Source organism: Ahaetulla prasina, chromosome 1, assembly GCF_028640845.1.
Source record: "Ahaetulla prasina isolate Xishuangbanna chromosome 1, ASM2864084v1, whole genome shotgun sequence".
Lineage (NCBI taxonomy): Eukaryota > Metazoa > Chordata > Lepidosauria > Squamata > Colubridae > Ahaetulla > Ahaetulla prasina.
In genome coordinates, this window is record NC_080539.1 from 53,516,008 (window position 1) to 53,528,660 (window position 12,653).

At 39.0% G+C, this 12,653-nt stretch overlaps 1 protein-coding gene and 1 long non-coding RNA gene across 2 annotated transcripts in view; one reads left to right on the plus strand and one right to left on the minus strand.

Annotated features, from left to right (window-relative positions):
• MTA3 (metastasis associated 1 family member 3) overlaps window positions 1-12,653 on the minus strand; it is a 137,008-nt gene that overhangs the window by 97,922 nt on the left and 26,433 nt on the right. Inside the window, exon 4 of the mRNA XM_058165244.1 lies at window positions 4,427-4,553. Coding sequence (XP_058021227.1) covers window positions 4,427-4,553 — 127 coding nt within the window. The remainder of the gene's footprint in view (window positions 1-4,426; window positions 4,554-12,653) is intronic.
• The window catches only part of LOC131189236 (uncharacterized), a 29,851-nt gene continuing 25,998 nt past the window's right edge, over window positions 8,801-12,653 (plus strand). Inside the window, exon 1 of the long non-coding RNA XR_009152956.1 lies at window positions 8,801-8,975. This is a non-coding gene — a long non-coding RNA (uncharacterized LOC131189236). The remainder of the gene's footprint in view (window positions 8,976-12,653) is intronic.

Here is a 12,653-nt window from a genome sequence, read left to right on the forward strand (position 1 = left end):
CCAAATTTTCTAGCTCTTAGAAGACTAGATCAGACAAGAGACCCAGGAATTACTGTAAAAACAGAAAAGCAGAGACCAGTAAAGATACCTGTTTAATCAATATCTGAGTTAAGATATAAGTGTTAAGTTGCTTCAGTAGGATGCATCTTATTTGTAAACTTTATGTTCTCTATACATAAACAAGAGTAGCTACTTATTTATGTGGTAGCTTTTTCTGAGACTGAAACAGGTAGGTCTACATAGAAGTAAAAAGACAGACAGCTTAAAATATGTAGTCCTTGTTTAGCGTCTGCCTCATTCAGTGACTATTTGCAGTTACAGCAGTGATGAAAAAGTAACTTTGCAAACAATCTTTGCATTCACAACCTTTGCAAATCTGTAAAGCAAAGGAAAGCTGAAGTAACATCAAAAACAGAGCCACGGTTCTCTTAGCAACTATTTCACTTAACAAGTGAGTTGCTGGTCCCAATTGTGATTCTAAATGAGAACTACCTGTATGTTATAAAACATTCAAAAATGAGATACACGATTCAGAGGGAATACAATCTGCAATATATGATAGATATGAATTGTAGTGCTCCAATATACTATATTAAAAATAATTGTATTTTACTTTGTATTAAACATTTTGATGTCAAGAAGCAAGAGAAATATCCTCTTTTGGATTAATAATATTCTATAGCAGTCTAAAAATTAAAAGCGGTTTAAAAGCTCAATCAAATACTAGATCAAACAAAACTAAACCACTGTTCTTTTAGCAACTGTGTTTAACTGCAGATTTAGATATGTATTTTGCCACACAAAATGATCCCTCATAAATTCTCAGGGTTCATAACAAGGCAGTGCTATCTAGTGAAATGGCTTACCTGTTCTTAGCACATGTACTGAGTCTCCATTGGTGAATTACACATAAAGTTACTTGTAAACTTTATGTTCTGTGTATGCATAAGGAAATTTCATATGAACATTTTATTACCAATACTCAATCTCTAATAACATGCTTCAATTTAACTATAAAGGTTCAATTTTGACTCAGAAATAGTTCTAAGAAAAAGCCCATCATTCTAGATTTATAAACATTTTAATAACCTTTGCTTCGTTTTCTTTGTCTCCTATCATCCTCCCTCATATGTTTCAGGTACCACTGAAGTACTTAGCCAAAAATAAATTCCTTTCCCCCTTTATTACACACAGAGCGATATACACAATTATTTCAGCAGATTTTTTTATGTAATGAACAAAACTTAAATTTTAGGAAACAACATGGTCCATTGTTTGATGTATCAGTCCACACAATATTGTTTGAACTTTTCATAAACATATACGTTTTATATACAATTTTATATACAATATACAATTTAGGCATGTATAATTTAGGCATGTATAATTCATCTGTTATGTAATTGTTTTTATCGTGCCTTTATTTTTTATAAATAACTTAAGATGGCATACCTAACGCGCCTTCCTCCTTCTTTTACCCACAACAATAACCCTGTGAGTGAGACGGTCTGAGAGGGAGTGACTGGCCCAAAGTCACCCAACTGGCTTATATTCCTAAAGCAGGGACTAGAACTCGCAATCTCCTTGTTTCTAGTCTGCTGCTGGCTCTGACAAATGCAACAAACATTTTAATAACCTTTGCTTCGTTTTCTTTGTCTCCTATCATCCTCCCTCATATGTTTCAGGTACCACTGAAGTACTTAGCCAAAAATAAATTCCTTTCCCCCTTTATTACACACAGAGCGATATACACAATTATTTCAGCAGATTTTTTATGTAATGAACAAAACTTAAATTTTAGGAAACAACATGGTCCATTGTTTGATGTATCAGTCCACACAATATTGTTTGAACTTTTCATAAACATATACGTTTTATATACAATTTTATATACAATATACAATTTAGGCATGTATAATTTAGGCATGTATAATTCATCTGTTATGTAATTGTTTTTATCGTGCCTTTATTTTTTATAAATAACTTAAGATGGCATACCTAACGCGCCTTCCTCCTTCTTTTACCCACAACAATAACCCTGTGAGTGAGACGGTCTGAGAGGGAGTGACTGGCCCAAAGTCACCCAACTGGCTTATATTCCTAAAGCAGGGACTAGAACTCGCAATCTCCTTGTTTCTAGTCTGCTGCTGGCTCTGACAAATGCAACAAACATTTAATAAAAGTTAGCCAAAATTTGGTACTAATAGGCATTCCTTCCGTATTATTCTATTACATAGAGGATTTTATACACACACACACACACACACACACACACACACACACACACACACACACACACACACACACACAAATTTATATATTATTATTATTAACTTTATTTTAAGAGAAACGGAGAAACAGTGGAAGTGGAAACAACTTCCAAATTCCTGTTGGCTTTCTTACTTAGTTTCCTTACAGGAAGTCAGCAGGAAGCATGAGAAGCTTTCCTTTCTTCCTTCTTTCCTTCCATCCATCCATCCATCCATCCCTTTCTGCTTGATTGTTTGCCTGATTATTTCATTTTCCTAATCAAGGAACTCCCATGGAGAATACCACATCCCAACCAAAACAGTGCAAGCAAGCTATTGTACATAAACAGATAACAAACCCTGCACTCACTGATGATGGGTTAGTTGGGTAATGAAATATCTACAAGCAAGCAAACAAACAAGATCAAAGGGCACCAAGGACTCCATAGTTTAATCCTGAGCTACATATATTCTCTATTTCATATATTCTATTTCACTCTAATGCTTTACTTGCATTTAGAGTCTGGAGACTCAAGTGATATGAAAGCATTTGTGACAAATAAAATTGTCTGGTAATACTAATTCCAACTTTTTTACTTATTTCAAATCTCACATATCAGATTTTAGTTATTTTCATTTCATTTTTTTGACATTACATAAATTTTACATGCCTTTCATAAATAATTACAAAACATTATTTAAAATGCTAAATAAACTTAAACTTTGCCAAAGCAGAGAAACATCTGGAAAAAAACAGTGGGAATGTTTAAAAATATGTAGATGATCATATTTCATGGCAGGGTAATTGTACCTCTTTGCAAATCATGTATCACAATTTCATTTCAGCAGTAAATGAATAACAGTCAAAACAAAATGACACCTGAGGAGACAAATACCCAAGATAACCAACAACTGCAACATCCTTCAGATCACATCAATCTCTAGTAACTATTATTTGCATTTTAAAGAATCATAGTTTAAGAAACAAAGAAAAAAGGTAAAGCCAAGATAACCACAGAAACTATACTAGTTTTTATTATAGTGATGTCACACATTCAGATTATGATAATTGCCATAAAGATAATACTTTCATTAGAAACCTTAATATTAACCAATTTATGTGTGTTATTATTATTAGATTTTCTCCACCTTTTATACACAAATAAAGGCAGTAATTATTCTGTCTTCTATTTTTCTCATAAGAATTATATTATATTTACAATAATCTAATAATTGCAAAAATAATCATTCTTTAAAGTATATTGATTATTAACATTATATTAGTGAGCATTTCACACCGCAAAGGAAAAATCAATCAACATGGATAAATAATACTGGTAAAATATTAGTTATTTTCTGCATGGATTAAGATTGCCAGATATCCAAGGAAACTGAGTAGTGATCTTAAAAGGCTTTCCTTATTTATTCTTCTATCCCCTGAATGCATATTCACATATATTAATTTGTTCATCTGCTTTCCATCAAAAACCTACTAAGGGGGAAGGGGATAGATTTATTCATCCTTTAATTTCTGTAATTCCTCAAAGAATTAAAATGTTATCTAGGTTCAGTAATCTGCCACTATTTAGGGTGGCTAGAAAGAGAAAAATTGGGAGTTGAGAACAAGGGTCAAGCAGATATAATAGATTAGGGGATACATTTCCACATATTGCCTGCCACATAATGAAAGCAGAAAGGCTCTTTTCACCTCCAGCCAATGAACAACCTTCAAAATATTTTCTTCTCATCTGACAGAGAACTAACTTCTCCCACTTATGTGTTCATCTTGCTGGTTCATCCCTCCAAGATTTAGGCCTGACCAAGTTGGATACTTTTTAAACTGCATGTTTTCATCTACATATTCTATTTAGTAACTTATATTTTCAGAAGTGCTTTGCTGATTTGGCCTGTAATGCAAATTACAGGGATATGCTAATGATGAAAGAAAACATTGGAACCATGAAATGAAATAATAAAATAAAATAATAAAATAAAATAAAATGCAAATTAGTAATTTTGTGAGATGATATAACGACATTTGCATCCTTTTTCTGAATTTCACAAATTCAAATTTTACAGCAGCACTACTGAATCCCATGAAAACATCAAAACCTCTTATTCTGATCATTTAGCTAGCAGCAAACACAGAAATCCATGACCAGAACAGAACTTCTTACCGAATATGTGTTGCAGGGAGGGACTCATACTGACGAGACAGAAATAATTCTCTGTGCTTCAACTGGTGCTTCTGTTTATCAGTCAGATCTACTTCTTTGGGAATTTCAGATTCTTCCTCAACTTCTTCTACACAAAAAAAGAAAAGAGAGCCTTGGTGTTATCTTTAGAACAATTTTCAAGGAAGGTTTCTGTCCTCTATGAAACTTTCCACCTCATTTTTAATAGAATTGCATCTTTCTGTTTCTGCAAAAAACTCAAACAGTAACCAAACTGATCACAATAAAAAACAATATTCAACAGGATATTTACAAGAATTATTTTCTATAACACAATAACAATAAATAATACGGCTACCCTTCACCCTTGAGCAGTGGTTCTCAACCTTTATAGTGCTGCGACCCCTTTAATACAATTCCCCACGATGTGGCGACCCCAACTGCAGAAGGGGAAAAAAAGCAGTGAACTGTTTTTTTGAATTTATCGCGCCTGAAGCTGTATTGGCTAGCGATCTGAACTGCTTGCGATTGCCTTGAGGACGGAGGCATTAAAGCAGAGACTCCTCCCCTATTAAGTTTATTGCACCTGAAGCCGAATTCGGCTAGCGATTTGAAGAGCCTGCAGCTGGCTTGTGGAGTCAACCATTGGAGTGCGATTCTTCGACTCGCAAGTATACTTCCCATATTTCTGATGGTCTTAGGCGACCCCTGGCAAATCGTCATTCGACCCCCAACGGGGTCGCGACCCACAGGTTGAGAACCACTGCCCTTGAGCTTTTTTTACAATTCAATTATATTCATATTGGAGTTGGAGTCAACTGTGTCTCTCTGGCAGCATAATGGTATAACTGGCAAAAGACATTTAAGGGCTAAGAAGAAATAAAAAGATGAAGAAAACTTCTTTTTCCTAATCCTTTTATTTCTTCCTAGCCCTTAAATGTATTGGCAGAAATTGCCTTTCATTATACTGAATATAATATAACCTTTAAAATATAACCTATAATACCACTTTTGAGACTGAGCCATCATTCTTATCTTACATTTATTTTATGAACGTGCACTGTAGATACATTTTTAAATAGCTGGTGTATAAATGTAGATTTTATACATTTAGATTTAGATTTTTAATATCATCAAATAATTCAGTACTATTTGGAATTGCAGCACTTATTTTAAGTCAGATGATCACAGGTCAGGAATGACAGGAAGAACTCTTTATATCAGTCAAGCAAATATTTCTTACGGTCATAGACCAGCAAAAGAAGGATAAGATATAGACAATGTAATGTATAGAAATATATATCAGTATCTAAGAATAATTATAAAGAGCTCAAAAATATAGAACAGAAATATACAAAGAAACAAAAGTCTTAAACGAGTGCTTTGGCCTGATTATATCCCATGCTGAGTAGAAGGATCTGGAGAGAAGCCCAAGGATGAGATTTCAATTACCTTGCTTTTTCCATGTGGACTGAAAATCATAGTTAATGGGACTTAACATAGTTAATGGGACACGGGGAAACTCTATATAATTCTGTATCAAAAATCTCCAATTCCTAATGGTATGACGCCTTTTCCTATTTAGTTATATCGCTGCGAAGAACACAACTGAAAAAAGATTCATGTGAAAAAATAATTTCTATACAAGTTTCTGGGCTGATATTACATAAACGTCTAGATTGAGCATGTCTTCAGAGGCACTTTAGTCCAATGCTTACTTTTTTAAAAAACCAACCTTTATTAGCCCTAGAGATTGTCATAGTCATAACATAAGAAACCTAATACCTAATACCCTAGGGCCTGCTCAAATCTGCCTTCATCCTTTGGTATAGCTTCTATTCACGCTCATACATTCTCACCATACATATTAAGTAATAGGGAAGAATGTGAAAGAGGCCTATAGAGGAAAGGGGCTGGCTACTTGTACAACCAAAGTTTGGAGAGAAGAGTCCTTCTCAGAAGTCCTTTGGATTTTACACACTGTGGCCCCCTCTAATGCCTTGGGGCAGCTTCTGTGTTACATAGCACTTTCCTGCAATTACCATCTATCTTAGGGGGAACAGAAATGTCTTGAATTGTGTTCTTCCTCTTTAACACCTTTATGTGAGAGACACCAGATTACATCTGTGCCTGCATTCTCCTCCCTTCCATTTCAACCCAACAGTTTTAACCAGCAAGGATAGGGCTGATGAGAATCTTACTAACTGCTTGCACACTCTCTTCTTCACCTTTTTGTTCTTGAGACTAGGATTCCAAAATGGCTAAATTTTTGTTCTCTCTAGCCAAAAGGGTGAAACTGTATACTTGTAATACATTCCATATCTAAGATCCGTTTCTATGCTACAAACTATTTACAAAAACCAAAGAGTAAATTGAGCATAATGAAATACAGAATTTGGTAAAAAAGAAGTAAAGGAAAATTAAGTTTTAATATTTCACTTTTCCTAGTATTCCCATTTTATTATAAATTCTTGACAGCAAAATAATTGAGATTTTTCACCAATTAGAATCAGAAGAAGCCAATTTTACAGCGTAGCTTATACTAGGAAAGTGACTATGTACAGCATGGGTGGGAAATGAATTTTCCCAAGGGACCGCATAAGAAATTGGGACTGTTATGTAGGGTGAGAATGCCTCTGCTGATACTTCACCTTCTGCCAATGCCCTGCTGATGCTTTGCATCTTCTTGACAATGCCGCAAGCCACATAAGGACAACCGAAGGGCCAGATTCGGCCTGCGGGCCATAAAAGGCCTATGTCTGACATACACAATTTAGGCAACTAAAATTAGAAACTTGTCAAGCAGTTTGTTAAAAAAAAAACTCCAAGAAAATGGAGTTACATGTTAACTAACTGACCTCCACTTCTAAAGTTTAAGCATACGCCCCAGATATTTGTAGAATAGGGAATCTGTTGTCCAATTCATTTTGAATTAAGTATTTCGACATGACATTTTTACACTGATTCAGCCCTCATTAGCTAGTACTAGCATTACAATCAACATTAAAAATAAGAGAGAAATAACTGAAAAACATGCGAGTGGTGAGCTAGGCATTACCAATAAATAAATTTAAAAAAGAACTATTGTCTCCAAACTTGAAAAAGAATTAAGAACTATCTTCAAACTTTGTTTCTGATCTGTCTAAACCAAATATTGTAACTGCAAACAAGCACTCAATTCCATAAAATTACTTCTTGCACTGCCAAGACAACAGCAGCAGCAGCAGCAGCAGCAGCAGGAGGAGGAGGAGCAGGAGCAGGAGCAGGAATTAGAAATTAGTTGTTGGTGTTCAGTGAATTTGCTCGTCCTAACTATGATGATGATGTTACCTAGTTAGAGTAATGAAAAATCTGCAAGAAAACAAGCAAGCTCAGACAGCACCAAAGACCCCTCATTTCAACCCTGAGCTACAAATGTTCTCCTTTATTAGAGAATAAATTATTCAACTTCTAGATATATGGGCCAGCCTGTTCAAATTCTGCTCCAGCAGTTGCTTGAATGGAATGATATTAAACAAGAACAAGAGCAAGAATGCTTATCCCCTAATGATATGCTTGGCTGCATTACTTAATTTCTTAAATCAAGCTTAAAATATCAGGTAAGGAGCTGAAGTCAATTGTCTTTATGGTGAAAAACAAAGTTTATTCAAGCATGCTTTATAAGCCACCAGAACACTTTAGACAGACACCTACATTAGCAATGTTCAATCCTATATAGTTATGCACCATTCTAGGAATATATATGTCTTTCATATTTTCACTCATTATATAGTTATATATATATATATATAACTGTTATATCTGTATATATATATATATACAGATATGATAAAGAGCATTTCTGTGTGTTCTGAAACATTCAAAAATGGTAACACTGCCAATATAGGTTTTAATAATTTAACTAAGTTTTTAAATATTTTAGTTTATAAAAGTTTTAAGATTATAATTTTTACATTTTAGGTCACTTTTCATTTTTTATCACTATTAGGCGCACTATTTTAATGAAGTATAAAAATATAATTTAAACAGATATAAAAGAACAAGCAGAATAAAAGTGTATAAGAATATCTAGAACATAAAAGCTACACTTTATTTATTGTAATGTCACAAAACTTCACTAAAGACTGCCTGCTGCATACTTATGATAAGTAGTAGTTCTGGTCAATACTTAACATTTGACATTAATCTGGTTAATGAGACATGTACTATATGTATAAGAGTCAAACTCCAAGTGTATAAAGTCATTATCAATAAGAAAAGAGACGTGGTTCTTGCCTGATACACTCCTTCTTGTTGGGTGGAGATAGCATCCAGAAATAAGTTGACCCAGTGCTAAAAGATAAATTTCTTTCCTACGGGTTCTGTGGGCGTGGCTTGGTGGGTGTGGCTTGGTGGGTTGATGTGACTGGGTGGGCATGGCTATGTAACCATGTGACTGGGGGATCAAAAGACAGAAACTCACTAACAATGTCCTGCTGGAGCAGGGTTGGACTAAATAACCTCCAGGTCCCTTCCAGCCCTGGATTATTCTCTGAAACTGCATCTGTTCCAGGTTTGTAGTCCTTCCTTCCTTCCTTCCTTCCTTCCTTCCTTCCTTCCCTCCCTTCTTTCTCTCTCTTTCTCTCTCTCTTTCTTTCAAAAATGGACCAGTCCACCCCCCGTTTTTTGCCTACACCTTTCATTTTTGGCCTAGCAGGCTTCAGGGAAGCCAGCTGGGAGCAAAAACAGACCCCCCCCCTCCATCCCAATAAAAAAAAGGTTCTGACAATCGTGTGCCACAGCTGTGAGCCTCGGAGCCTTTTTTTAACCTGTTAAAAATTTATTTTACTACTGGCTGGGGCAAATAGGTGGTAAAAAAATGCTTTAAAAAGTTTTTTTAAAAAAGGCTCCAATGATCGCGTAGCATAGCTATGATCATCGGAGGCTTTTTTTTACTTTTTTAAAGCATTTTCTACTACCTATTCGCCATAACAATCAGCTGAGCGATGCAAAATCATCAGAACTTTTTTTTTTTTACTTTTTAAACATTTTTAACTACCGGTTCCGGCATGTAACCCTGTATGCGCAGAGGGTTACATTACTTCCTGGTTAAACACAGTTAAAACCAGGAAGTAATGACAACCAGGTGGGTGGGTGGAGCCTCACTCTGGGATCGCTATCGGTTCTCCGAACCACCCACCACAATCACTACCAGATCGGGTGATCCAGTCCAAACCGGAAGCATTTCATCCCTGGGTTGACCTCATCTGCTTAGCTGATTGGACTGAGTCTGTCAGAGCTGTTAGGACACTCCTGTGTTGCTAGGGCTCCCCAGCTTTTGGTGACAATGAAGTGACAGACTGCCTTGCTCAAAGATCTTTCCTCACGGACCGAGGACCAGATGGTCTTCAGGGTGGGGCTGGATACTATCTCCACCCAACGAAAATAAGCGTATCAGGCAAAACCAATGCCCCTTCTCCATAGTGATGGAGATAGCATCCAGGAATGGGACATATCAAAGCTGGCTGTCCTTGATAAGTGGGCTGCAGTCTGGTCCAAAGTCCGATCCTCCATATGGACATGCTGAAGCACTCGCCAGCCAAATACTGTCTCCGCCAAGGCGAAGATGTCCAATTTATAGTGCTTGATGAAAGGGGAAGGAGAGGACAAAGTCACTGCTTGACAGACCTCCTCTATAGAAGCCTGCATTGCCCACACCGCAGTCGTAGCCGCACTCTGGGTGGAGTGCAGTTACTTGGGTAGGCCTCAGAAGGGTCTGCAGTTCATAGGCCTTTGCAATGGTTGACTTAAGCCATCGTCCCACTGTTGAAGGGGTGACCCTGTTGCCCAACATGGCCGGCTGGAACAAGACAAAACAGGAACTCTTCTTTTCCTCCGGGCAGCAGTCCATTTAACATATATGTACGTCCAAGGTGTGCCATCTCTTCTCCAAGGGGTGGACTGGGTCTGGGCAGAAGTTAGGCAATATCAGTTCCTGTGCCCTGTGGAACCAGCTGTTCACCTTGGGGATGAAGTAGGGATCCAACCGCAAAATCATTTTATCTGTGTGGAAAAAAAACCAGGTCCTGCCTCACTGACAAAGCCACCAGCTCAGACACCCTCCTAGTCAATGTAATGGCCACTAGGAACGCAACCTTACTTGTAAGAAACGCAGGCTGGTCGATCTTAATGGCTCATATGGGGCCCCAGTAAGGGAGTTGAAGACCTTGGACAAATCCCATGTAGGGTACTTGTGCACCACCGGGGGACACAAGTTGGTCACACTCCTGAGGAATCTGCAGACCATGGGATGCTGTGCAAGAGGCTCCAGCAACCCGCACACCAATACTGAGCACCGCCACCTGCCTCCAGATGGTATAGGGCAGTAGCCCTTTATCTAGTCCATCCTGGAGGAACTCCAGGATTTGGGCTATTGGCACCTCCGTGGGAGAAATACCTGTCCTAGTAAAGGTACAAAAGGCCCTCCAAGTGGCATTGTATATGCGTTCGGTGGAAGGTCTTCTGGAGGCTTGTATTGTTTTGATGACCCCAGAGGAAAACTTGTCCCTCCTCAGAATGCTCCGCTTAAGTGCCAGGCAGTCAGTTGGAGCCACTATGCGTCCGGGTGGACCAAGACCCCCTGGCTGAGGGAGATCTTATTCTGAGGGAACCTCCAAGGCCGAGCTACCAATGAGGTCGGCAAACCGAGGTCAGCAAACCAAGGTCTTCTGGGCCAGTGTGGGGCACCTTCTCTTCCAGAATCTTCCTGATCACCCTTGGAATAAGGGGAAGAGGAGGGAAGGCATACAGTAACCCCAGAGGCCACGGGCTGTGGAGAGCATCGACTCCCTCCACCCCCGGTGCCAGAAACCTGGTGTAAAACCTTGGTAGCTAAGAATTGTCTGGAGCGGCAAACAGATCCACCTCCAGGAGGCCAAAACAGTCCGTCAGTTCCCAGAAGATGGATGGGTGCAGGTGCCATTCCGTGCGGTTAATGGATGCTCTGCTGAGCCAATCTGACTGCACATTTAACACTTCTAGTTCTGACTCTGCAGAGTGAGCCCCAAGCCGGGCTGAATTTTTCGCTTTAAAAAGAAGCGACTTGAATAGGTCATGCTGGAAAAGTCCAGTAAAGGTTGGCTGATCTGGAATTAGGCCATCATCATCTGAGAGATCCAATTGCCTGGTCTCTCCCTCCTCTGAGAGTGGAGACTGGCTCTTTGGGAAAGGAGCTGGAGAGCATGGTTCAGGGATGGTTGGAAATTCCCATTGGAATTGAAGGGCCTGGCCTGGCTGGGATTCACAGAGAAGACAGAAGCCCCTGAGGATGATGTCTGAACTGCTGCATTCCTGTAGATATGCCCTACCTGATGGCCTCAGCGATAACTGCCTGCATATTCTCTGGGATTACTGATTCTGCCCCCATCTTTTAGCACAGACTGGCCACTGTTGGGGTGAAGGTGGCCTCAGGAACAGCTCTGGTGCTTTTAAAGGGTTGCTCACAAATCCTTGCAGTATTTTGCAAGTCTGACATTGAGCCCCATAGCCCTGCATTGTTGGCAGGCAATAATGAGCCTTGTGGAGAAAACTGATCTCCAGCTCCCCCTGGTGACAGAGAATGCAGCCTATTGGATGGGCTTCGCTTGTCTCTGCACTCTGACAATTGGTTGCTTGCCCTGTCAGCTTTGGCACAAATTTTTTCCAGAGGTTTATCTCTATGCCACTCATCCTTTTGGGCTGCCTTAGAGCTCTAGCTGGACACTGAAGCCCTGCTGTGAGCCTTAGATCTCACTCAGACCTGGCTCATGTTGAGGCATTTGCCCTGTTAGCTGCTGTTTCTTCAGCACTTGTCCCCGTGCTGCTGTCAGCTGCCGCTTCATTCGCCATTTTAGATTGTTACTTTTTGTGCCCTTTTCTCCTCCATTGAGTAAAGGCTTTTAGGGCTTCAGGTATCTCTGGGGCTATTGGAGCTCAATGCTGCCTTCGAATCTTTAGGAAAACCCTTGGCTAGCGCTAACGGGCAGAACCCCTTTTCATTGCCCACAGATCGTTAGCCTGTGACTGGCTGAATGAGAGCATGAAGCTTCTCGCAGCTTCGGCAACGCAGCTGTGAAATTTGGAGTGCTACAGCTTCTTGCCAATTGCAGAGATCGTTGGGGCTTGTCACAATGGGAACATGAAGCTCTGCTCAATGCCACAGCACGGCTGCTTGAAAGGGAACGCTACAGTTCCAGGCAATGTGCCACTATCC